At 47.3% G+C, this 22591-nt stretch overlaps 2 protein-coding genes across 9 annotated transcripts in view; one reads left to right on the top strand and one right to left on the bottom strand.

The window, feature by feature from the left end:
* Positions 1-1350: 1350 nt before the first annotated feature.
* On the top strand, positions 1351-10140 carry DYNC2I2 (dynein 2 intermediate chain 2). The gene is made up of 9 exons (XM_075578604.1): positions 1351-1729; positions 5213-5470; positions 5668-5777; positions 6004-6161; positions 6675-6784; positions 6955-7122; positions 7958-8193; positions 8774-8931; positions 9773-10140. The coding sequence occupies exons 1-9, from the start codon at positions 1652-1654 to the stop codon at positions 10009-10011; spliced, it is 1515 nt and encodes a 504-aa protein (XP_075434719.1). The 5' UTR covers positions 1351-1651; the 3' UTR covers positions 10012-10140.
* A 143-nt stretch (positions 10141-10283) lies between these two features.
* The window catches only part of SPTAN1 (spectrin alpha, non-erythrocytic 1), a 49432-nt gene continuing 37124 nt past the window's right edge, over positions 10284-22591 (bottom strand). For 4 of the 8 annotated variants that reach the window (XM_075578595.1, XM_075578596.1, XM_075578597.1 and 1 more), the window contains 20 exons: positions 21937-22074; positions 21718-21822; positions 21042-21250; positions 20575-20699; positions 19743-19860; positions 19224-19356; positions 17822-17920; positions 17577-17736; positions 16612-16688; positions 16317-16526; positions 15171-15467; positions 14377-14489; positions 13899-13916; positions 12925-12987; positions 12079-12133; positions 11770-11966; positions 11278-11331; positions 10977-11123; positions 10728-10875; positions 10284-10560 (listed from right to left, as the gene is read on the bottom strand). In XM_075578595.1, the coding sequence (XP_075434710.1) occupies positions 10435-10560; positions 10728-10875; positions 10977-11123; positions 11278-11331; positions 11770-11966; positions 12079-12133; positions 12925-12987; positions 13899-13916; positions 14377-14489; positions 15171-15467; positions 16317-16526; positions 16612-16688; positions 17577-17736; positions 17822-17920; positions 19224-19356; positions 19743-19860; positions 20575-20699; positions 21042-21250; positions 21718-21822; positions 21937-22074 (2592 nt within the window). In that variant the 3' untranslated portion in view covers positions 10284-10434. The remainder of the gene's footprint in view (positions 10561-10727; positions 10876-10976; positions 11124-11277; positions 11332-11769; positions 11967-12078; positions 12134-12924; positions 12988-13898; positions 13917-14376; positions 14490-15170; positions 15468-16316; positions 16527-16611; positions 16689-17576; positions 17737-17821; positions 17921-19223; positions 19357-19742; positions 19861-20574; positions 20700-21041; positions 21251-21717; positions 21823-21936; positions 22075-22591) is intronic. The other 4 variants (XM_075578598.1, XM_075578601.1, XM_075578602.1 and 1 more) reach the window with 1 other exon arrangement.

Genomic DNA, 22591 nt, shown 5'->3' with positions numbered 1-22591 from the left:
TTTTGAAAGAGATACTGTATATATATATATATATATATATATATATATATATAAATAAAAAATTATATAAGTGTAGGAAAAGCAAAAAAAAAAAGTTTAATTGCTAACAGGAAAAACTATTATTTAGCATATAACTGTAATCAAAGAAGGGTGGGGAGAGGTGCTGGTCCCTTTTTCCATGTAGTAACAGAGAAGGGAGAGGGAGTAGGGGGTATGTGTAAGGGATGGTACACGTTTAGTAGCAGTCCTGTGTAATAACAAAAGAACCTTCCTCTCATCTATACTCTTATTGAAGCTAACAAGACCCAAGTCTCCCTGAACTGTTCCCTTGTGCATAACAAAGAAATGCTAAAGGCATTCATTAGGTAGAGGTTTCATGTCTTTGACACCTCTGCACCTTGCTCTGTAGGGGTATAGAAATCTAAAACAAAAGCACAATGACCCTGAGACATGTTAAAGGGAATTGAAAGACCATTCAACCAGCTTGCATTTCATTACTGACTATATCTGCCTGGTGGATTTCAGCCACAGTGGGGAGTCACACATAAGGCTATACAACCAGATCTTTATATCTGTGAGGTGCTTCTCAAAGCTATCAGGGAATATATACACTCCCAATCTGATACAATGGCTAACTGATGTTTATAAAGAGTGCAAGCTTTCACGCAGGTTCCTGCTCCATGTAAGGCCCGTAATATAGTGGGGGCAGTTATAGTTGGCTGTGGTTAGCCAGCCATTGTATGTTAGGGCCGCGGCAGCTTGAATAGCAGCTTTAATGGAGTCTCACTAACACAAGTCAGCAAAGAAGAGTGGGTAGCTGTGTTGGTCCTTGGCTTTCTTCCATGTAGTAAAAAGGAGGGAGAGGGAGTAGTAACAGAGGTGGGAGAGGGAGTAGTAACAGAGGAGGGAGAGGGAGTAAGTGGGTGTGATACCTTTTATTGGACCAACAAGTAGTTGATCTGTTATAAGCTTTCCAACCTCTCAAGGTCCTTCATCAGGTCTTAACCAGAGAGGTTGGAAAGCTTGTAACAGATAAACTACTTGTTGTTCCAATCAAAGGTATCACTCCCTCCTTTGTTATTACACAACCATTACAATGTCACGTGGTGACCCCAGATCCCACTGCTTTGGGTCACTGGATGATGACACTGAAGCCCAGTGACAGGCCCATGTGCTGGAGCCTGGTGCTGAAAGTTGCTCTCCAGGTCCTGTCGTCATGGCTGCTTCAGTTACCCAGAAGCCCTCTGTTTCCTAGTCACGTGGCACAGCGACCACCTGCTGCGCCATCTTTGTGTCTGGCAGCACCCTGGCTAGGGCATTGTGCACTGTACGGTGACGTTATGGGGTTGAAGCTGCTGCCCTGATCAAAGATGGCGGAGGGGGACCTTCGGTGACCGGTTCCTTTCATCCTCGGGTGGCATGTTTATATTTCTCTCGACATCACCGTGTTATCCCCCCCCCTCCCTCCCGGGCCACAGGTGTCCTCTCATTCGGAAGAACCTAGAATCCTACCGAACGAACACCCTCGGGAGGTGTGCGTCACACAGGTCGCGCGCCCGTGACGTCACCGCCGCGCCCCTCCTCCTGGCGGCTGCTGGTTGCCATGGTAACGCGGAGTCCGGCTGGGGCCGGGCTGTGAGGGGGGCGAGCGATGTTCACCGACGAGGTGCTGGAGGGGGCGGCGGCCGAGTCTGTGTGGCGGAAATCCCAGGGGTCCCGGTATGAATCGGTGAGACCCACCTCCGGTGTCATGTATATCTAATGATCTATATGGAAGGGGGGAGAGAAGTTTAAAAACAATAGGCTCTCGCCCTTTCCTCCTTAGCAACACTTACAATTATTAATACTGGGTCAGTGCAAGTACTGTGTTTTTTTTTGTATTTTTAAGTACATCGCAGGTATAATTAATTATAATTATTAATAATTACATGCATGAAAAGATCATTTATCACAGCATAAAACAACTTTTCGGTCCCCAAAAAAGCACCGCTCTTATGAAGGTCCCGTTTTGGGGGACCGAAACGTTGATTTATGTGTGGATAAATGATCTTTTGATCTACGTACCTGCGATGTGCTGCCCCATTCTTTGCCTGGGTCTCAGGTTTGGGTAAGGTCTCAGGGAGGAAGGTCCCGTTCAGCGGACCGAAGCGTTTGCTATATGTGCAAGTTTCTTTAATACAGTTTGTTGCTGTTTACACCTTCTGAGTGCTGTTGTCTCTTTACCTTTGCTGGTAATGTAGGCTTTATTATTTTTATGACACAAGCACCAGGTTATTCTATCATTATAGGAGTGCCAGATATCCATGATTTATATACATATATATATTTTGGAAAAAGGCAAAATAAGGTGCGCAAAACTAATTACAACTGAACCCCGTTATAACGTGATATTAGGGGTCCACCCAAGCCGACCGCGTTATAACCAGGATCGCGCTAATTAAAAAAAAAAATGCAACCCCAGCACGTTCCCCCAAGCAGCCCCAGCACAAGCCCCAAGCGGCCTCACCACATTCCCCCAGCAGCCCCACCACGATCCCCCAGTAGCCCCACCATGATTCCCCAGCAGCCCCAGCACCACCAGAGGTAGGCGGGGGGGGGAGGCTATATGTATGTATGTGTGTGTGTAAAGTTTGGCAAAAAATAATAATATTCGGGAGCCACGCTCACACCGCGTTGTAGCAGAGTTGAGCTGTATCAACAATAGTTAAATGGTGTCAAATGAGCGCTGCCGTAATGTAATGGATGTACACAACACAAATAGCATACAAAAGGCGCAAATCAGAGACAACAGGTGGTTAAATGTCTAACACCTGTGGGATAAATACGTAGAATATCCTTATAAGAATCCAGGACGAGATATGATCTATAAAAGAGAAAAATGCCTATATGGTGAAGTATGTTTTATCATATAAATAAAGCGCTCGAAAAGTGGCTACTTACAATGTAGCTGAAATAAACAGGCATGTAAGGATAAAATCTTTTCTGTGATTGCAGCAGAGGGCTTGGTGGTGTCAGGAACTCCTCTCAGGTTACATACTGTGTTCACAATCACTGAAGTTCCCTTGGTTGAAAGTAAACTACACAGTCCCAATAGCCTTCAATAAGGGCTGGGACCCGCTGCGCCAGGCGGCGCGGGCGGCTGCACGGGCTTTCCCCACCAGCAGGGGAATCCTCCCGAGCCGGTCCCGGTCCCCCCTGGCTGCACAGCTCACTACGCGCTGTGACGCGTCAGCCGCTACGGGATACAAGAGAATTGTGATCCCTAGCGTTGACGCGTCACGTGGTGTGGCTGTGAGCCAATGAGGAGGGGAGGCTTCGGGAGGAGGGGAGGCTTCGGGGAGCGGGGAGGATTCGGGGAGCGGGGAGGAGTGTGGAGGGAAAGCAGCGTGAGTGCCTGTCTGTGTATGTGTATGTGTGTGCCTGAGTGCGTGAGTGCCTGCCTCTGTCTGTCTGTGTGTGTGTGTGTGTGTGTATGTGTATGAGTGCCTGCGTGCGTGTGTGTGTGTGTGTGTGAGAGAGTGCCTGCGTCTGTGTATGAGTGTGTGTGTGTGTGTGTTGCTTCCATCAGCAGCTCCAGCCCGAGCCCGTGGAGGGAGGGAGGGGGGGGGAGAGTAGCGGGTCCCTCCGCTCAAGCCACGCCCCCCTCCCGCTCAAGCCTCCCACTGCCGCCCCCCTCCCACTCCCGCTCCCTACAGACCGCATATCGCGGTCTGTGTATGTCAGCGCCCCGCCTGTCTGCAGTGCGGGAGCGCTGACGGAGGGAGCGGGGCCTTAGCCTAAGGCTTTGCAGCACTGGCAAGAAAATAAAATGTTTAAAACCAGAGACATAAAATAAAATGTCCTTACTTCAGACGGACAGGGAGATCTATTCAGAGACCCTCACCCTATGCGTTTCGTCTGTGAAAGACTTAATCTGGGGCAGATATATATATATATATATATAGATAGATATAGATAGATATATATATATATAGCACTGTGTGCTCATTTGCCTGTCATTTCCCAGAATCCCTTGCTGCAGTGGAAGTGCAGTGTGCTGAGTGATAATGGTGAAAGGCGGGGTTGCAGACCTGCCTAAGACATGCAAATGAGCATACAGTTGTATTTCCATTTGATATATATATGAGAGACGGAGCGGCTCAGCGAGTAAAGACAATGACTGGCACTGAGAGTTGGAAGCAGGGGATCCTGGTTCAATTCCTGGTGTCGGCTCCTTGTGACCTTGGGCAAGTCACTTTATCTCCCTGTGCCTCAGGCACCAAAAACATAGATTGTAAGCTCCACGGGGCAGGGACTGTGTCTGCAAAATGTCTCTGTAAAAGCGCTATTATTATATTATATATATATATACACACACACACACACGGCGCACTAAGCAGCTAAAATATATCTTTAATAAAAAATAACACAAGGGGTTAACATACACAATAAAACCAAAGCATAGGCAATGATTACAATGCAATAATAATAATAACAGTAATAGTATATAAATTAATAAACTGACAATTGCCCAAAAAGCAAGGGATAAATGTCGGAGAGCTCTGGTTACACAGCTGGGTGCAGTGGATGTAAATGGTCCGGACAAACACTGCTCGCTCACACCGCAGACAACCTCACTTCCCCAAACGAATCCCTCTCTACAGTTTGAAATCCACGAAGCAGCCTCACGTGACCTCCACGTATTTCGCACGTAGTGCTTCGTCAGGAGGTCACGGCAGCATTATAGGCAATGCTGGTGATCACTGCCTCTATGCAGCTGATTACTTATTCACTTTGGAATCATTAAGAGAACGACACCCATTGCGTTGTTGCTATTGGCTGCAATATGGTATGTAACTCCACGGGCAGCCTCATCACGTGACCTGACGAAGCACTACGTGCGAAACGCATAGAGGTCACGTGAGGCTGCTTAATGGATTTCAAACTATAGAGAAGGAATCGTTTGAAGTGAGGTTGTCTGCCGCGTGAGCAAGCAGTGTTGGTCCGGACCACACTTGCACACGATTACACACACTAACACACTGTAATGTGTATGTATTTCAAATTGGCAGAACCCTGTCAATATGAAATACATTAAAATACTGAAAGTGTAATTGTGAAATGCGTGGGTGTTTTTCAGGCTGGGATATTAGCCGTTCTATAATCCCTATATTTTAGTGTCCGTCCTCAGTCAGGGTCAGAGACTTAACGGATGTGTTGTTCTTTTGTACAGAGAAGCGCTCAGACTGTCCCCGTCACCACAAAGGAGGCCTCTTCCCAGGTGTATGGTGTCAGTGTGGCCGGCACCCAGACCGAGCAGAAGGAGGACCAGCGAACCTTGGGTATGGATCTCGGTCCTCTCCTGGATTATCCCAGCCTGGGGCATTTTCTGCAACGTGTGGAAGGAGTTATGATAAAGGAGCTGAAGAAAAACTGGAAAAGTCATGCGTTCGATGGCTTTGAGGTGAACTGGGAGGAGCAGATACCACTGGTAATTTCTTTTATGTCATTGTACATCAGAATGAACATGTTGACCAGAGAGAACATAGAAACATTAGATATTTTTCAGCTGGGTATTAGGGCATTTCCCCATTGATAGAGGCATGGACCTATGTCAACAGATCTCACTGCAGCTCCGCCTGTCATGTTTTCCGTTCTCTCAGGGATCTTTGTGGTCTCACCAATTAGGTGGCCTGCTTGCAGAGCCTGCAGTATCCTGAAGCTTTGGGTCGACAGCTCCAGGTCACCAGTGTCACTTGGAACTCTACTGGGTCAGTTATTGCCTGTTCATATGGCAGGTAAGACCGTGACCTTACTAAGGGTATTGCTATGAACATCCTCTTTTAGTAAGTGAACACTAAATGCAATGGGTTTTCATCCCAGATTTTTTTCTGTTCAGAGATGGAGTTTACACTATTAGATGTTCTGATACTTTTAATGAAACCTGCATTTCCATAAATACTTTCTTTCTAGATTTTGCTGGCGTGTGTTTGATTGCACAATTTGTTGCTTTGCCACTTTTAGATTAGGTGATGGGGACTGGAGCACAGAAAAGTCCTATGTTTGTACGTGGAATTTGGACCGCAGAGGTCTAAACCCAAATCACCCCGATACTGTATTGGATGTTCCCAGTTCAGTCATGTGTTTGGCCTTCCACCCTTCACAGCCATCGCTTATAGCTGGTAAGTCTGGCATTGCATTGTCAATCGTTTAAAATGTGAACAATGGAATTGCCGAAATGTTCAATGTAACAATGATCCTTTCACAGATATAAGCCCCATTTTCTGCGTGCGATTTAATATTCGGTACCACTACAAATATCAAAATATCTAACACTTCTATTACTCAATGACCAGACTGAAAACCATGCAGTGGCTGTCCTTCCTGCTCACACATAATGTATAGATTATACATAATAATATCACACATAATATCACAGGTAAAGCCCTGCAATGTGATACCTGTTCCTTTCAAACACTTAAGAGCATCCTCTGGTAATATCACGTTAAAAGGGCGTTTATACCCTACAAGTAGGAGGATGCCTTAAATTAACAATCAGGAGTTATCTAAATTCACATTTTCTCTAGGAAGGATGCAGAAGATTGTATTTCTACACGTTAGTGGTGTTAGTATTCAGTATGGGATGGATCCCATTACTAAAATAACGTAACACTTCCTTTGTCACCATCCTACAGGTGGCCTTTTTAATGGAGAGGTGTTGGCGTGGGACACAAGTCGGACAGATGACCCTTTGATTGGAAGAACAGGACTTACGCCCGACACTCATACAGATGCGGTTTACCAGGTATGCATGCAACAGTGAGTTTGTATGTGGATTCACCCCCGCCCCCTTTCAATAAATTCTCATCAGCCTTGTGGAAGAAGGCTGCATCTTATAAATGGAGGAGGTCGTTTAGATCCTTAAGGTTTATGGGAAACCTCAGTGGTGAATTTGCACTCCTCTGCTCCGGTCAGGTTGGTTGGCTGCAGGATCAGTCGCAAGGTCACAGGCTCCAGGTCCTGAGTATCTCTACGGACGGGAAGATCCTTACGTGGCAGATGGAGAAGGCGGGACGGCTGGTATTACTGGATGGATTCGCACTGGTAGCACAGCAGATACCGAACAACACAAAGATAAACAAGGTCATTCCTGCTGTGGGGACAGGGATTTCATTATTATTATTATTGACATATTATTATTATTATTTCATTATTCTCTCTTGGACAATAGATTGTTTTTTTAATGTACACACAATTTGATTACATTTCTCCAATACGAATATGAATCAGAATAATTTATGTATGAAATAAATATCCCTATCACGCCCCCTTCCTTTAATTAGCGTTGGGTACATACTGATAAAGCAGTTGTCCAGTAATACGTTTAAGGACTTCCATATTTGTGATATTTTTCTTTTTACGTATTCCTTTAACTCCCCTTTTCAAGTGGAGGGTAAAGTAGCGCAGTCTCTCCTAGTAATAAAGGCATTAACGCAGCAATAATACTCCCCCCTTTTTATTATTTGTATATGTAAAGCCTGTGACCATGTCTAATTCTGTATTCTTACCCGAGCTGGCAATCGTTTGGTGCTCTTGTTATAAATCTGTGAACATCCTGATGGCGTGCCTAACATAATGGCTGCTTTAGTCAGTGTAACTCAGCAGCTACTATGTATCCTTATTACCAAGGTAACATTGTTACAGTTTACAGCTCAAACTGCTGGGAACATTGGCAACAAATTACCACCAACAGGAAAGTGTTGCAAATTTTTTTAAAACGTATTAAAAAGAGCATTAAAGTTGAAAAAAAAAAAGTCACTATCTAAAACTACAGAACTGTTAAATAAAACAAAAAAACCCCATAAGAGTTCACGTTTTGCTGCTTTAAGACCATTTTATTTTCTATAAGCAAAAGTCTGGTAAAGTTTCTATTCTGATTGCGAATTCTGGCTTGGACTCCAACTTTGTGTCCCTGCAGCATGGCCGCGGTGACACCGCTGTCGGGGCGACTTCTCTCTCCTCCTCACACTTTGACCCAAGTCTGTTCATCGTGGGGGTGGAAGGAGGATATCTGCTGAAGTGCTCTGCCGCTGCCCAGACCACAGCCCTGACCAGCAGCACCACCACCTCCGTCCCCCTGAAAGCACCGGCGCAGTTCACCTTCTCTCCACACGGGGGACCCGTGTACGGTGTTGACTGTTCACCCTTCCATAGGTACGGGGCCTTTTTACTTAACACGTTTATTTTAATAATTTATTAATGGTATTCCTTAAAGTAACTTTTACTTCTGGTGTAAAAATTACTGTGCGTGTGTCCATGTAAATGCCACTTCTATGGTAATGTGTTTTTTTTTTCTGCATCACTCTAGCTAATGATGGAAGTATAAATAATTAACAAAAGGAAAGTCTGTCAGAACAGTTTAGTCTTATCTCTTGGGTAAATATTAAATAAACTCTGCAATTCATTTGGTTGCTATGGAAATAGTTTAATTATGTAAATCATCAATATTTAACATGTCTCTGCTATTGGTGCTAGGGGGGGTGGCCATGGTGATGGTCAGTTCAGGCAACGGGACATACGTTTGGCAGAGATTATAATCACTCCAATGAAGAATAATAGTTTGGATTAGAGCAGGGGTCTCAAACTCCGTCCTCAAGTCACCAACAGGCCAGGTTTTATGGATATCCCTGCTTCAGCACAGGTGGCTCAGTCAAAACCTGGCCTGTTAGTGGCCCTTGAGGATTGAGTGTGATACCCCAATACACACAACATATTGAATTTCTTTTCAATTTAGGAACCTCTTTCTGAGTGCAGGGACTGACGGACATGCGCATCTATACTCCATGCTACAGGCCAAGCCTCTGGCTTCTCTGCAACTCTCTGAGAAGTATCTCTTTAGTATCCGTTGGTCACCTGTGCGACCCTTAGTGTTCGCCGCAGCTTCAGGCGAAGGTGAGTGCGTCTGGATTTTGCATCTGAGGTCTTCCAGAAGTTCTAAATGAGCCACTTCAGGCATATGCCCCCCCCCCTGCCCCCCTTGTTAGAGATGTGTCCCTCTTTACTTATTCCAGAACACAGCAGGAAACTGCAGCATTGAATTTACAAATCAAATTTCCCTCTACACCAGGGCTGCCCAACTCTGTCCTCAAGGGCCACCAGCAGGTCAGGTTTTAAGGATCCCTGCTTCAGCACCGGTGGCTCAGTTAATGACAGCCACTTTTGCAGAATCAGGGATATCCATAAAACCTGGCCTGTTGGTGGCCATTAAGGACCGAGTTTGGCCACCCCTGCTCTACATGACTATCAGTATACACGTTTCTGTTCTGGCAATGCTTTAGGGTTCATATACTGTATTTCATGAGTTTAAAACATCTTATTACAGTATAGCAGCCACGTCAGAACCCGTGTGTGAATGTACATACAGAACTTTAATGGAGATAAGATTTCTATAGAAGGGATATGTAGTGACATATGTTATGCTTTTAAGCCAGGGGAGTGCAAAGTTTGCGCAGCGCCCCCGTGCCAGCCCCAGCGCGCACACGCCCCCCCCGTGACCTGGTATCAAATGACGTCACGTGACCCCCACAGCGTCATTTGACACGTTACTATGGCGATGCCCACGTCACAAATGACACCGCGTCCAGAAGCTTACTGAATCCCGGTAAATTGAGGTGGCAGAGGCCTCGCGTGGAGGGGGAAGAGCGCGGGGCCTTTGCAACTGTCGCGTCCTCCAGTTTGCGCACCGCTGCTTTAGGTTACAATGAGTAACTTTTCTTTTTTTTTATCACTGAAGGGGAATTGCTGCTGTTTGACCTTGCAAAAAGCTCCCAGAAGCCTTCACTGTGCATCAAGCAGACTGCCAACGGGAGACCCGTTTACTGTCTGGAGTTTAATCACACACAGACCCAACTCCTGGCAGCGGGTGATGCAAATGGGATTGTCAAGATATGGCAACTGAGTTCTGACTTCACAGAACAAGGAGCCCGGGAGGTGATGTTCCTGGATGAAATAGCCAGCAAGGTCACAGACTGAGGCTCATGGGATGAGGCAGAACCACCAAGCAAAAAAAACGACCGCAGACCGATTTGTATCTGTTATTGTCTGACAAATGTACAGTGTGTAAAAATGCATGAGAACAATAAAAGTTACTTCTGGAAAAAATATATTTGTGATCAATAGGAAACCTCACGTTACATATCGGGGGCACATGTGAACATTTTTAGGACCATAATATGAACTTGTGATTGTCTCACTGAACTGGTCGCAGCTTGTACGCCTGTGTACTTGAGTAAAGAGACTTCACCGTGGGTTAGTAGCATTTATTAAAGCGCACTGCTTATATTGCTTCTTCAGTCGGCTAAAACAATGTAGATACAGTGGGAGTACGAGGGGAAAGCGAGAGAAACATGCACAGCCAGAGACGGCACACACGAGCAAGGCTTTAGGTCTGCTACATCAGTTCACAAATAGGGAGCGCGTGAATTCAACATAGTCATATGACGTGGTCAGCTCGCGACCCTTGCTGTCCATGTATGGTTTCATGTGCGAGATGCAGTAATCTGCCTGTTCACGTGACAGATTCTGAAAATAAAGGAAACGTGGAAACGGTAAGTTACCCATTCGATTTCTGCGTTCTGTTACATTTAAGTTCCCGCACTCGCTAGCGTGGAAACGCCAACATTAAAATCTGTTCTAGTTTTCAGGCTGAGAACACTGCGCACACGGAGCTCGGATCTCGGATCTCTTACCTGGTAAAGCTCTTCCTTTGTGACATACGGTTTCTGCTCCACGCTCAGGGCTCTGAAAGCGCTCTCGATCTCCTCGCTGGACTTTACGTTTTCGGTTTCCCTACTGATCATGAACGCCATGTATTCCTGCAGCGACACGTGCCCATCCCTGCAAGCACAGACAAAATACCTCAGAGGCAGGGAAGGAAATAGGAGCTTGTTTCCACTCGTTCGTAGTAAGGGATTCTGGGTAATCCGATGCTCACGTACCTGTTGGGATCCACGGTATCCAGAATGGCTTCAAACTCTGGGTCTGGTTCTCCCTCCTCTACCATTGGAAGATCATATCCAAGGGACCGCAAGCAAGACTTAAACTCCTGGTGATTAAGACGGCCTGACTTATCCTTGTCGAAATGCCTGGAAAAATAGAAGATGGTTGCAGATGTGGAAGTGGTGATATGTGCTACGGTCACAGTACTCGGTTTCAGCGTGGCACAGACCACGCAGTCTGCAATTTAACCAGCTTTGCTAAAAGGGGTTTCAGGTCACGGCCACAATGAACAGTACTCACTTGAACATCATACTGAACTCCTTGAGTGCTTCCTCTGTTACACCAGTTGTGTTTCTGAAAGACATTGAATAAAAACATTACTTTGCAAGTCTGGCTGATTTATGGAGACAAGAGAAACGATCTCTAGTTAGTGGTGCAATTTTTTTTTTAAATAAATAGGTCTTTAAAAGTCCATAATGAGGCTAAACAAACCCTCTTGAAATTGGCAACTTTGTATCCATGAACAAGAATTATGCATGTATGCTCTCAGTGCATGGGGCATTGGCATAGATCATAAACTATTAATCAATGTCATTTTTACAATGTAATCTCTGCCGACATTGCACAAACAAAAAGGCGGGATTGTGTAATATCTGAGGCTGCTGGCAGCGCGTTGGCACATCGGCGTAGTTACTGTAACCGCGTGCTCTAAAGCAGAAGTGAGAATGAGACAAATCACTGAAGGCCCATGAGACTGTGGAACCATCGTCCCAGCACCTCCAAATCACTCACCTGGCTTGGATTTGTTGCTCAAGGTTGTGTTGCATTCTCATGCCCAGCTGATCCAGTTGGTCCCACTGCTGTGCCAGCCCCACGGTGCTGTGCTCTGTGTACTTATTATCCAAGATTAACGCCTCTTCCATTGCTGCCCCAAGGTCCTCGATCTTCTTCAGCTGACTTCTCATTGCCCGGATCTCCTGATGCTTTCTCTGACGGGGGGGAAAGGAGCCAGACATGTAAGGACAAAGGACAAGTCTCACCGAGGAGGAATCTGCTCCCAAATAACTGGAAGAATGCAGATGAAGATAAAGCAGCACAAACCTTTGTAGCTTCCAGCTGAGACTCCAGTGTTCCAGACTCTTCCACCATACAAGACCTACAGATACAAATCAGTGTCAGGGCGAGGAAAGCAGGAAGCTGAACATCAAGTTTTACACAGGCGGCTAGAAATTAAAACTGCACCAATGCTTGCTGGCTTTGCTCTTTCTTCTTAAGCCTGAGGGTGCCGGCTGAATGGGAACAGCTTCATACCAAGCACTACGCTGTCATCACACACCTGAGCACAGCGTGCGACACGTCCGGTGTCCAGAGACCTTTATATGGGAGCCTCTCCCTGTAGGAGCCAGGCCTTTTTCCTAATGAGCGCCCGCCCCCTCCACCTCCCCAGTGGCGAAACTCACTCGGCGCGAGTAAGCCTCTTGTAGCTCACAGCCTCTCACCACGTCACTTCAGCCAACCCAAACACGGCAACTGATTCCTAATCTACCAGGGATCACAAACCGGTGCCCGTAATGTGCAACACATGGGGGTTGTATGGGCTCACAGTGGGTCGATGGTACAAGTCTGTGGGTTTTGTGCAGGTCAGGATTAGTGCTGAAGTGCATGTGCCCCCCAAAGGAAGTAGGAGTGAAGGAAGAAGAAACATTACAGGGATTTTAATTGCCCTATATAAATCCCAGCTGCCTCACCCCTAACTCATACAGTGCGAGACGGGCCTGCAATGCGTTGCAAAGTAATGGGGTTGGCCCTTCTAGCAGTGGAGGTGCATGCTCTATGGTAACAGCAGCAGCCTTATGCACCAGGCCTCAGCAGTGAGTGTTAGTAAAGAGGAAGCATCACAGGGTGCCACAGAAAACCAGTGAAAAGAGGAAATAAAGAGGAAAAAACCTTCCAGATAGATCATCCCCAACTTCATACTGATACACACGTATGACTCTGCGATAGGCTATGCTATTTAAAGAGAAGAGACCCAACGGTGAGTACCACACACCCCAAAAACAGCCAACATTGTAAGGAACAGGAAGGAAATGCAGAGGGCACAGAGGAAACACACACACAAAGCACCGTATCCTCGTCAAGACAGGGGCGGGCAACTCCAGTCCTCAAAGGGCCACCAGCAGGTCAGGTTTTCAGGATATCCCGGCTTCAGCACAGGTGGCTCAGAGACTGTTTTTCACTGATCCTCTGAGCCACCTGTGCTGAAGCAGGGATATCCTGAAAACCTGACCTGTTGGTGGCCCTTGAAGTCTGGTGTTGGCCACCCCTGCCTCAAGATAAATGCTGCAGTAATCGGCTCATATTCACTAAGCCGTCTTCTGCCGAATTTGACGGCAGATAAGAAACACTTGGGGCCTCCTCCTCTGCCCATTAGCACACCACGGGGAACAACTTCCAGGCTTCTTGACTTCAATGGGCTGTTTGGCCTCTTCAAGTATCCTCTGGCAGAAGATTGCGGAGTAAATATGGCCAGTTTAACCTTGATATACCCCGGTTAATATCAGAGAGAGATAGAATGTATTTCAGACCTAGATTAGAAAGTTGGGTTTGCTCAGAATTAAACTGGCCGCCTTTGCCGGTTACCGGCGGTTGCACAATGTTCTTTTCGAACCCCGACAATCCCTCGCAAGGCGAGTGTCCCGTTTGTGCTATTGCTGAATGTAATAAGCAGCCTGGCAATGCACGAAGCCCAGTCCCTCTAGCTAGCGGTTTATATACACACAGCTTTATATAACCTTATGGATGGGTGACATTGAATATGCAGGGATGTGTAGAAAATGGGATAACCAGAGCACATCTCAATCAACCCACTCGTACAAAGGGTAACATATTACAACAAGAAATGAATAACTAGCGGTACTGACCCGTCCAGAAGGTAGGTCCTGGGAACAGAGGGAAATGCAGGCGGCAGCAGCAGGGCGAGAAGACACAAAGAAAAGTCAGCATCAAACTTGTACAAGTCTTCACAAATAAATGAGCATCTTGGAATAACTGCTAAAGCAACTACATGTAGATGCATAAACACAAAGATCAATACAAGTAAGAGGAATGAGAGCGGCCCAGTGAGCAAAGACACCGACTCTGTAAACAATGACAGTGTGAAGCCGGGGAACCTGGTTCTAATTCTGTGTCGGCTCCGTGTGACCTTGGGGAAGTCACTTTATCTCCCTGTGCCTCCGGCACCAAACACAGATTGTAAACTCATCTGGGCAGGGGCTGTGTGTGTAACATTCCTACGTGTCCCGCACTATACTGGAATTGTGACGCGCTCCGAGTCCTATTGGGAGACATGCGCTATATGAAATAAAGTTGTTATTATTATGAGCAAACTGTCTCTGTAACCTGGTCTCCTGAATCCACTGGTGGAAAGCATTGGCATGCTGGGCGAACTCCTGCCGCAGTTTATCGTTCTCCTCCTGCCTTCGCTGCTCCTTCTGCAGCTCCAGCTCCCGTTCCTGGGGAACACAAAAAGAAACAAGTTCCTCAAAGCTGCCTCTTGTTCAGCAGGATTACGTCGCAGCTGCACCCAGACTAGAAAACCAAGCGGCGGCTACGTCAGGATCCTGTATCCAGGTTTCAAATACCCACACCAATGCACACTCAGCCGCCAAAGCATCTCTCCTCCTACATTATATATATATACAATAAGGAAGAGCAGGGGCGGGCAACTCCAGTACTCAAGAGCCACCAAAAGGTTAGGTTTACAGGATATCCCTGCTTCAGCACAGGTGGCTCAATCAGTGGCTCAGTCAAAGACCACATGACCCGTTGGTGGCCCTTGACTGGAGTTGGCCACCCCGAGCTTTGGAAACTAAACCTAAATCAGTGACTGCACCACCTGTGCTGAAGCAGGGATATCCTATAAACCTGACCTGTTGGTGACCATCCCCCGAGGTAGGATTTAGTGTGGCATCGTTTTGTAACCCCCCTTTTTAACCACTTCAGAGCCAGTGAAGCCGGCAACACGCTGCATGGGGTTAAGTCAAAATAAATATGGACATTAATTGTAAGTATTGTAACACACTGGTGCTGTACGGCCTGGTTTTCTAGGGTCACATGCTCTAAGGGTGACTGCGAAGCATGGAGGCCTCATCACAGTAAGGCTTCTAGGACTAAAAACCTTGGTGTTGCGTTACCTTTATGATCTTCTGCAGGTTGCGCCAAGTCTCCTCCAGAGCCTCCATGGTGAACCACGTGTAGGGGTTGGACGCCACCCGGAAACCCTTGATCTGCCTGTCCAGCTCGGCCAGCTGGTTGAAGTCTGTCTGCGCAGAGCTGAGCGAGTTGCGGAAGGCGTCGTGCGCTTCCCGCAGCGCTTTGATTTCCTCCAGGGAGTTGCAACGCACGGGATCCGTCAGATCCTCCTCGGCGTTCTCAAACCAGCTGTTAAATGCGGAGGCTTTCTTGGCGAATGTCAGGAACAAGTCCTCCACCTGAGAGAAGAAGAGCATCGTACCTTCAGCACGGCTGTCCTCGGGTTAAAGTCAGCATCCTTTGTGGTTTGCAATGCTATGTTGTGTATATGATCATACTTTACTCTTATACTGCATTACGAGTCACTGCCCTGGAGAGCTTACAATCGAATACTTGGTGACCTAATCACATCTCTTGGGTTCAAATATCACCTCTATGCTGATGACACACAAATTTACTTCTCAACCCGACCATACACCTGCTGTACAGACTAAAGTTTCTGAATATCTCTCTGCTATATCATCCTGGATGGCCCTCCGCCGACTGAAACTTAACATGGCAAAACCTGAGCTCCTCATACTTCCTCTCTTGTCCTAAATGATAATTTTTTTTTATGTCTGAAGCACTTATTCCCATGATCTGTTATTTGTACTATTTGTTATTTATACGATTGTCACGTGTATTACTGCTGTGAAGCGCCGTGTACATTAACAGCGCTATATAAAGACATACATACATTAAAGCACAGATAGATAAGGGGACTTGATCAACATCACACAGCACAAGTGTCGTTTGTATATTCATAACCAACACTAACTCCATCTGCCGCTACGTACAAGTATTCCCTTCCCACAAAGACAGATAAAAGCAGCATTGATCTGTCACCTTGCAGGAAAACTGAAAGCAATTGTTTTACTTCACTGAAAGGGGTAGTGGATGTATGTAGCAGCGTCCCAGCAGAGGTGGTGGAGGCAGAGTAAATGGAGAAATAAATGACTGGTAAAATAATAGGTGGGCCGAGCTGAAGAAATGGGAAATACGAGGCTGCTTTTACAGCGAGTATGGAAGCCTCAGGGCCCTGCTCTCACCTTCCTGTAATGCTCCTGAGCCTCCAGCAGTTTCTTCTTGCGTGCGGCAGAGTTATCCAGCAGCTGGTGCCAGCGTTTCATCAGGGAGGCGTGCCTGGTCTCGATTGCTCTGGATTGCACGTGTTTGGCAGCTAGCAGGCGGTCCTTCAGCGCGGTGATGTTGGTGATGCCTTCCTGCTGGAATGCCTGCAGCCCGGCATCGAAGGTCTCCTGAGACACAGGGAGAGAGAACAGGCCGGTCAGTGGCGCCTGTTAATGACATCACACTAGCAGCCTGCTTCTAGTCTCCACTCACCTGCTTAGTGAGGAGAGTCTGCACGGAGGACAGGTCTCTCCCATAGTCATCCGTCTTCAGACTGTTCTCCTTCTCGCCTGGGGATTAAAGACATTTACCGAGTCTCGTATGTTACACACTGGGGACAATCTCTTTGAATCTTATTTTGGAAAGATCTTCGCACAATTTATACCGTGACGACGAAAAGACGACATTTTAATAAGTCCATTTTATATATATATATATATATATATATATATATATATATATATATATATATATATATATATATATATATATGCGCAAATACAACTGTATGCTCATCTGCATGTCTTAGGCAGGTATGCAACCCCGCCTTTCCCCATTATCACCCAGCATACAGCACTTCCACTGCAGCAAGGGATTCTGGGAAATGACATGCAAATGAGCACTCAGTGCCACTTTTTGCTTAAAAAACCATTTTTAACATGGTTCCCTATAGGCTATATATATATATATATATATATATATATATATATATATATATATATATATTTATATATATAATTGAACGGGGTGTGTGTATATATGTATTTTTTAAGTAGTGATGCTCTGTACCCCATGTACCATCACACTGACAACTGGCATGAATGATCCTCTAATACAATTAATATAAGGGAAACTATGCATACCTTGTGTGTAGGATTCAGCTGGGTGCTCAGTCAATGCAGCTACTACTACTGCTCATATGTAGAGATGGTGAATGGAGTGGGAAACTAGTCTTGTTATTTACCATACTGTAACTCCTGATGAAGGTGTATTCCTACACTGAGCCTTTGATACAGGAAATAAAGCAATGACCTAAACAATGGTAAGAGTGGTGCGCTACTCTGTTCACCATCTGCGATCCCATCGTACTCCATTACGGCATACGTGTACAACAGATATGGGAAGCAATACGCGCTCTTGGGCAGTGAAAGGGTTACACATTCAGTACTGCATCTTACCGATCCACGACTCCACTACATCCGCCTTCCAGTTAAACTGCAGGAAAGCAGAATTCTCGTCAAGTTTCGCCTTGCGCTGCGCGGCCGCCTTCTCCAGCTCCGCCACCTTCCCTCGCAGTCCCTTCATCTTGGCGCTTATGTTCTCCACATGGTGGTTGTTCTAGGGAGGGAACAAACGGTCAGTACTAAGATCCAGCGGCTTCCTGCCTGGGGCGGCTCTGCCTGGTCACACGCAGGTCACTCACCTTCTGGATGAGGTCTTCTCCGTTAGCACAGACGTCATGCACTCTGTCCTTATGCACGGTGAAGTCGGTCTCAAACGCCTCGTGCTTCTTGAGCAAGCCCTGAAAACACACAAATAGGTTCTGAAAAAAGTGGCGATTACAACATCAAAGTGTCCCTCATCGGGTCATCGTACAGTGTCCCTCATCGGGTCAGCGTACAAAGTGTCCCTCATCGGGTCAGCGTACAAAGTGTCCCTCATCGGGTCAGCGTACAAAGTGTCCCTCATCGGGTCAGCGTACAAAGTGTCCCTCATCAGGTCAGCGTACAATGTGTCCCTCATCGGGTCATCGTACAAAGTGTCCCTCATCGGGTCAGCGTACAAAGTGTCCCTCATCGGGTCAGCGCACAAAGTGTCCCTCATCGGGTCATCGTATAAAGTGTCCCTCATCGGGTCAGCGTACAAAGTGTCCCTCATCGAGTCAGCGTACAAAGTGTCCCTCATCGGGTCAGCGCACAAAGTGTCCCTCATCGGGTCATCGTACAAAGTGTCCCTCATCGGGTCAGCGTACAAAGTGTCCCTCATCGGGTCAGCGTACAAAGTGTCCCTCATCGGGTCAGCGTACAAAGTGTCCCTCATCGGGTCATTGTACAAAGTGTCCCTCATCGGGTCAGCGTACAAAGTGTCCCTCATCGGGTCATCGTACAAAGTGTCCCTCATCGGGTCAGCGTACAAAGTGTCCCTCATCGAGTCAGCGCACAAAGTGTCCCTCATCGGGTCAGCGTACAAAGTGTCCCTCATCGGGTCATCGTACAAAGTGTCCCTCATCGGGTCAGCGTACAAAGTGTCCCTCATCGGGTCAGCGTACAAAGTGTCCCTCATCGAGTCAGCTTAGTACAAGGCGGCGACACGTTCGGGAGCCAGGATCATAGCGAACTACAACAATCCTAAAGAAAATATCGCTTGTCTACCAGACTTATTACAAATCATTTCATTAAGGGCCATGTTTACCAAGCAGTGCTATTCTACACAACCCCTATGGCACCGAAAGACACCTTAATGCCCCATTGCCTTTGCTTCCGGTGTCCGAAAGCATCTTATGGCATAGTGTAGCTTAGAAAACATGGGTCTTAATCACAGGGGTCACATGCCTTCCACAGAAGAAAATTACAGCCGTGTTAAAAAATAGTCAAAAGCCTAAGAATGCAAGAAGGGCAAAGAAGGAACGGATGGATCTATGAAGACGCCATTAAAAAAAAGCTTGTTTAAGGGTTAAACAGAAAGAGTGTATTTTAATAGTATCTTTAGAGGAGTCGTCTTTGGGACATCCCATACTGAGGCCTTGTTCCTCTGGGCAGGAGGAAGAAGCACCTGTGAAGTTGTTGCCATGGTCCCATGGAGTCAGGACTGTGCTTGGCTCTCACCTGGATGGCGGCCAAAGTGTCTCCATAGTCCTCGCTGGCCACTAGCGTCATCTTCTCATTAATCCAGGCTTCCTCCTCCTCCACATTGGCTACGAACTGCTGATACTCTAGAGACTCTTCCAGCCGCTGACCCCTGCAGAAGGAACCGGAGACCCCCCGTCAACACGGCCAATCCTCCTGCAGACCAAGTTTCTTAATCCCTTTCCCTGCCATGAGGGCCAGCAAACCATCGCAGAGCAGAGAAGGGGTCACAGAAGAAGCTCTGGTGCTATTAAAGGTGCAACTCTCACCCTACCCCCCCTCAGCCGACTGGGAAGCAGAATTTACCAATGTAACTGGCTTCTATAAACCTCCCCATGTTTACAAACCGACCTTAAAACAACTATCTTTTTTTTATTGGTGTTGGATTTTGCTAATAAGGCATCACCCAGATTCCCCCCCTCTAACAGGTCACTGCCATCAGTATACTTTCATCCCAGGAGGGAATGACCCTTTAACCCACGACTGCTTGTCCCTCACCGAGCGGCTGCCAGCTGCTTCAGTTCCTTCCAATGCTCCACAAACTGCGCCAGGCGCTGCTGAATCTCGTCCTTTCCAATAGTGTTGTCATCCGCCAGCTTCTTACCAGTGTCCAGCACTCCCTGTGTCACCGAATACACATCAGTTATAGGACCCCTCAGGAGAAAGAGCATCGCTGCCAGTCCACGTGTTTCCTTCCGAGCTCTCACAGCAAAGGAACTCTTCCTCCTGTACCTTATGTCTACTACCTAGTTCAGGGGTTCTCAAGACCACCCCAACAGGTGAGGTTTTCAGGATATCCCTGCTTCAGCACAGGTGGCTTCGACTGAGCCACTGGTTGAGTCACTTGTGCTGAAGCAGGGCTATCCTGAAAACCTCACCTGTTGCAGGGTTATTGAGAACTGGAGCTGATAACCCCTGGCATAGTTTGTATTGATTTTTACAGTCCGGTTCCCTAAACCGGCTTCTTTCGTGAACCTTGTCCTGCGGCGTCTAAACACCACGCTACACGCACTCCACTTCCGGTTCAGCTGTTACCTATATTAATGATGTCATCATGACTCGCAGGAAGTGAAGCGGCAAGAGATGGCACAGGGCATGAGAGAAGTAACAGAAAGCAAATCAGCAGCAGCAGCAAACAGGTACAATACAAAGACTGGCAGACCTCGCGGTACCAGGTGAGGATTTGTTTTCTAGTACTGATCCTGTATGCTCCACTTACTGCACTAGAAACACAGAATGAAGCATCAGCAGCAGCTGAGGTCTTGGCTCAATCATGGTTAATGCGTCTAACAGAGCTCCCTCCGGAGAAGTGCCCCCCCTATCTCTGTACTCGCCTGGATGGCCGGCTCGTGAGCGGCCAACTCTGCCTCCAGCCTCTTGTGCTTCTTCCTCAGGTTCTGCACACCCGTCAAGTCCCGGCCGTAATCATCCGAACTGACCAGTAGCTTCTTCTCCCTGAGCGCCACAAAATGGAGTGGTTATTGCAGGATCACACCACCGTGATAACTGTGCCACGGTGATTAATTGGTCCTCATTCTCCAGGTGCCAACTGCATGAAGACTCTTGTAAAAACGGTTCCAGGGCCAGATTCGGGATTGGTCAAACTGCTCAGCAACGAATGGTTGTATTGCAAGAGCCCTTGGATAAGCTTTAACCCCCTCCACGCTGGTTTCTCCAGAGAGGGGACTACATAAACGTACACCAACGCTTAGCACTGAAGGGGTTACAATGCCTGATCCCCTGCCCGCCCCACAATGCCTGATCCCCTGCCTGCCCCACAGCCCCCAGTGCACATACTTGATCCAGGATTCCTCGTCATCGAGGTCCCTGAAGAACTGATGCAGGCGGTGGGACTCGTTCAGCCTGCCGCGGCGGGCAGAGGCCATGCTTTTGATGCGCAGAAAGCGGTCGTTGATGGCGGTGCGTTTGTCCTTCACCTGGGAGGTGTCGAAGGCGCTGCTGGTCATCAGGCTGTCCGCCTGCCCGTTCAGATCCTTCAGACGGTCCTGTGGGGGAGGGGAGAGAGAGCAGCACATGATTCAGGCCCGAGGGGGCTGTGGGACTCGCTGCTATTCTGTAATAGGCTACAAAAGGCCACTTCCAAAATTACCCATTAGTTACCAACACAAGATCACGTATAAAAAGTATATCCTTCCCAAAAATGATACAACTTTATTCCATTCTGGAGAAGTGCGTTGAACTTTATATATGTATATTAAATGAGATTTCTAAATCAACATTATCTGTATATTTAATGGAATATTATATCAGAGTTACAATAAGAATTCCCACCGCAAAAAAAGGGAACAGGTAAGCCTGCTACGTCTGTCTCTGTGTATCTCTCTTTATTAAGGAGGCTTCTCCCCAGTGTTGCGGCTTAGCACATGATGCTACTTCTGCAAATCCCATGTACATAAACCTCGGTGCTGGCTGCTCTCAACCAGTTCCCACAGAGCCCCTGGGCCTCCCTCACCTCGTGGGCAGAGATATCTGCCTCCAACAGCTGGTGCTTCTTAAGAAGGTTGTTCACGGACGCCAGGTCCTTCCCATAATCCTCCGATGCCAGCAGAGCCTCGATCTGGCGGCATAAAGTAACACGCGCGTTGGTAAAGGAAATACAGGACAAGCTTCCCCCTCCCTGCCTCCTGCTAGAGGAGATCCTCCATTCCTACCCCCATTGCACTCCTCGTACCTCCGACAGCCAGAAATCGAAGTCCTTGATGCCGGTGTTAAAGTTCTGCTGTCTGTTCGCTTCCTTCAGTTTCTGGCTCTTTTCTGCAGATTTGTGCACCAGGAACTGCCACTGATCGTGGAGAGCCGCGAGCCGAACCTGTGACACACACACACACAACCGCTGAGCGCCTGCAACGTCAGCCCTACACACCACCCTCTTCCGTTAAAGTGAGGAAAAGCCCCTGCAATACCGTGCCAGGACTGCTACAATATTGCACCGCAGTGCCCAGAGGGATTTGATCCTTGGAATATAGAAGGACCATAAGGCAGGATGTGGTGGGATATAAAGGGGTAGAGGGGGGGGGGGGGGGAGGAAAGAGGAAAATGTTGTCAATTGGGTAGTTTAAGTCAGGGTTGGCAACTCCAGTCCTCCGCAGCCACCAACAAGTCATGTTTTCAAGATATCCCTGCTTCAGCACCGGTGCAGTTGTTGACTGAGCCACCAGTGCTGAAGCCAGGATATCCTGAAAACCTGACCTGGAGGGGGGTCTTTAGGACTGGCGTTAACCGCCCGTGGTTTAGGTTGTTCTGCCTGTACTAGTCTTTGCCTTCATAAAGACAGGAGCAATATAGAGAAAGATTGGGTACCACCGCCCCTCAGTGCTGCGATTTAC

Source organism: Ascaphus truei, chromosome 21, assembly GCF_040206685.1.
Source record: "Ascaphus truei isolate aAscTru1 chromosome 21, aAscTru1.hap1, whole genome shotgun sequence".
NCBI lineage: Eukaryota > Metazoa > Chordata > Amphibia > Anura > Ascaphidae > Ascaphus > Ascaphus truei.
The sequence above is the reverse complement of the archived record's forward strand: the minus strand, read 5'-3'. Positions and strand labels throughout refer to the sequence as shown.

Bases quoted from the DNA above. Each gene is read 5' to 3' on its own strand.
- DYNC2I2 (XM_075578604.1), top strand. From the start codon at position 1,652: ATGTTCACCGACGAGGTGCTGGAGGGGGCGGCGGCCGAGTCTGTGTGG. The intron at 6,785-6,954 runs GTATGCATGCAA...TGCTCCGGTCAG, and splicing joins ATACAGATGCGGTTTACCAG to GTTGGTTGGCTGCAGGATCA. The intron at 7,123-7,957 runs GTCATTCCTGCT...GTGTCCCTGCAG, and splicing joins ACAACACAAAGATAAACAAG to CATGGCCGCGGTGACACCGC.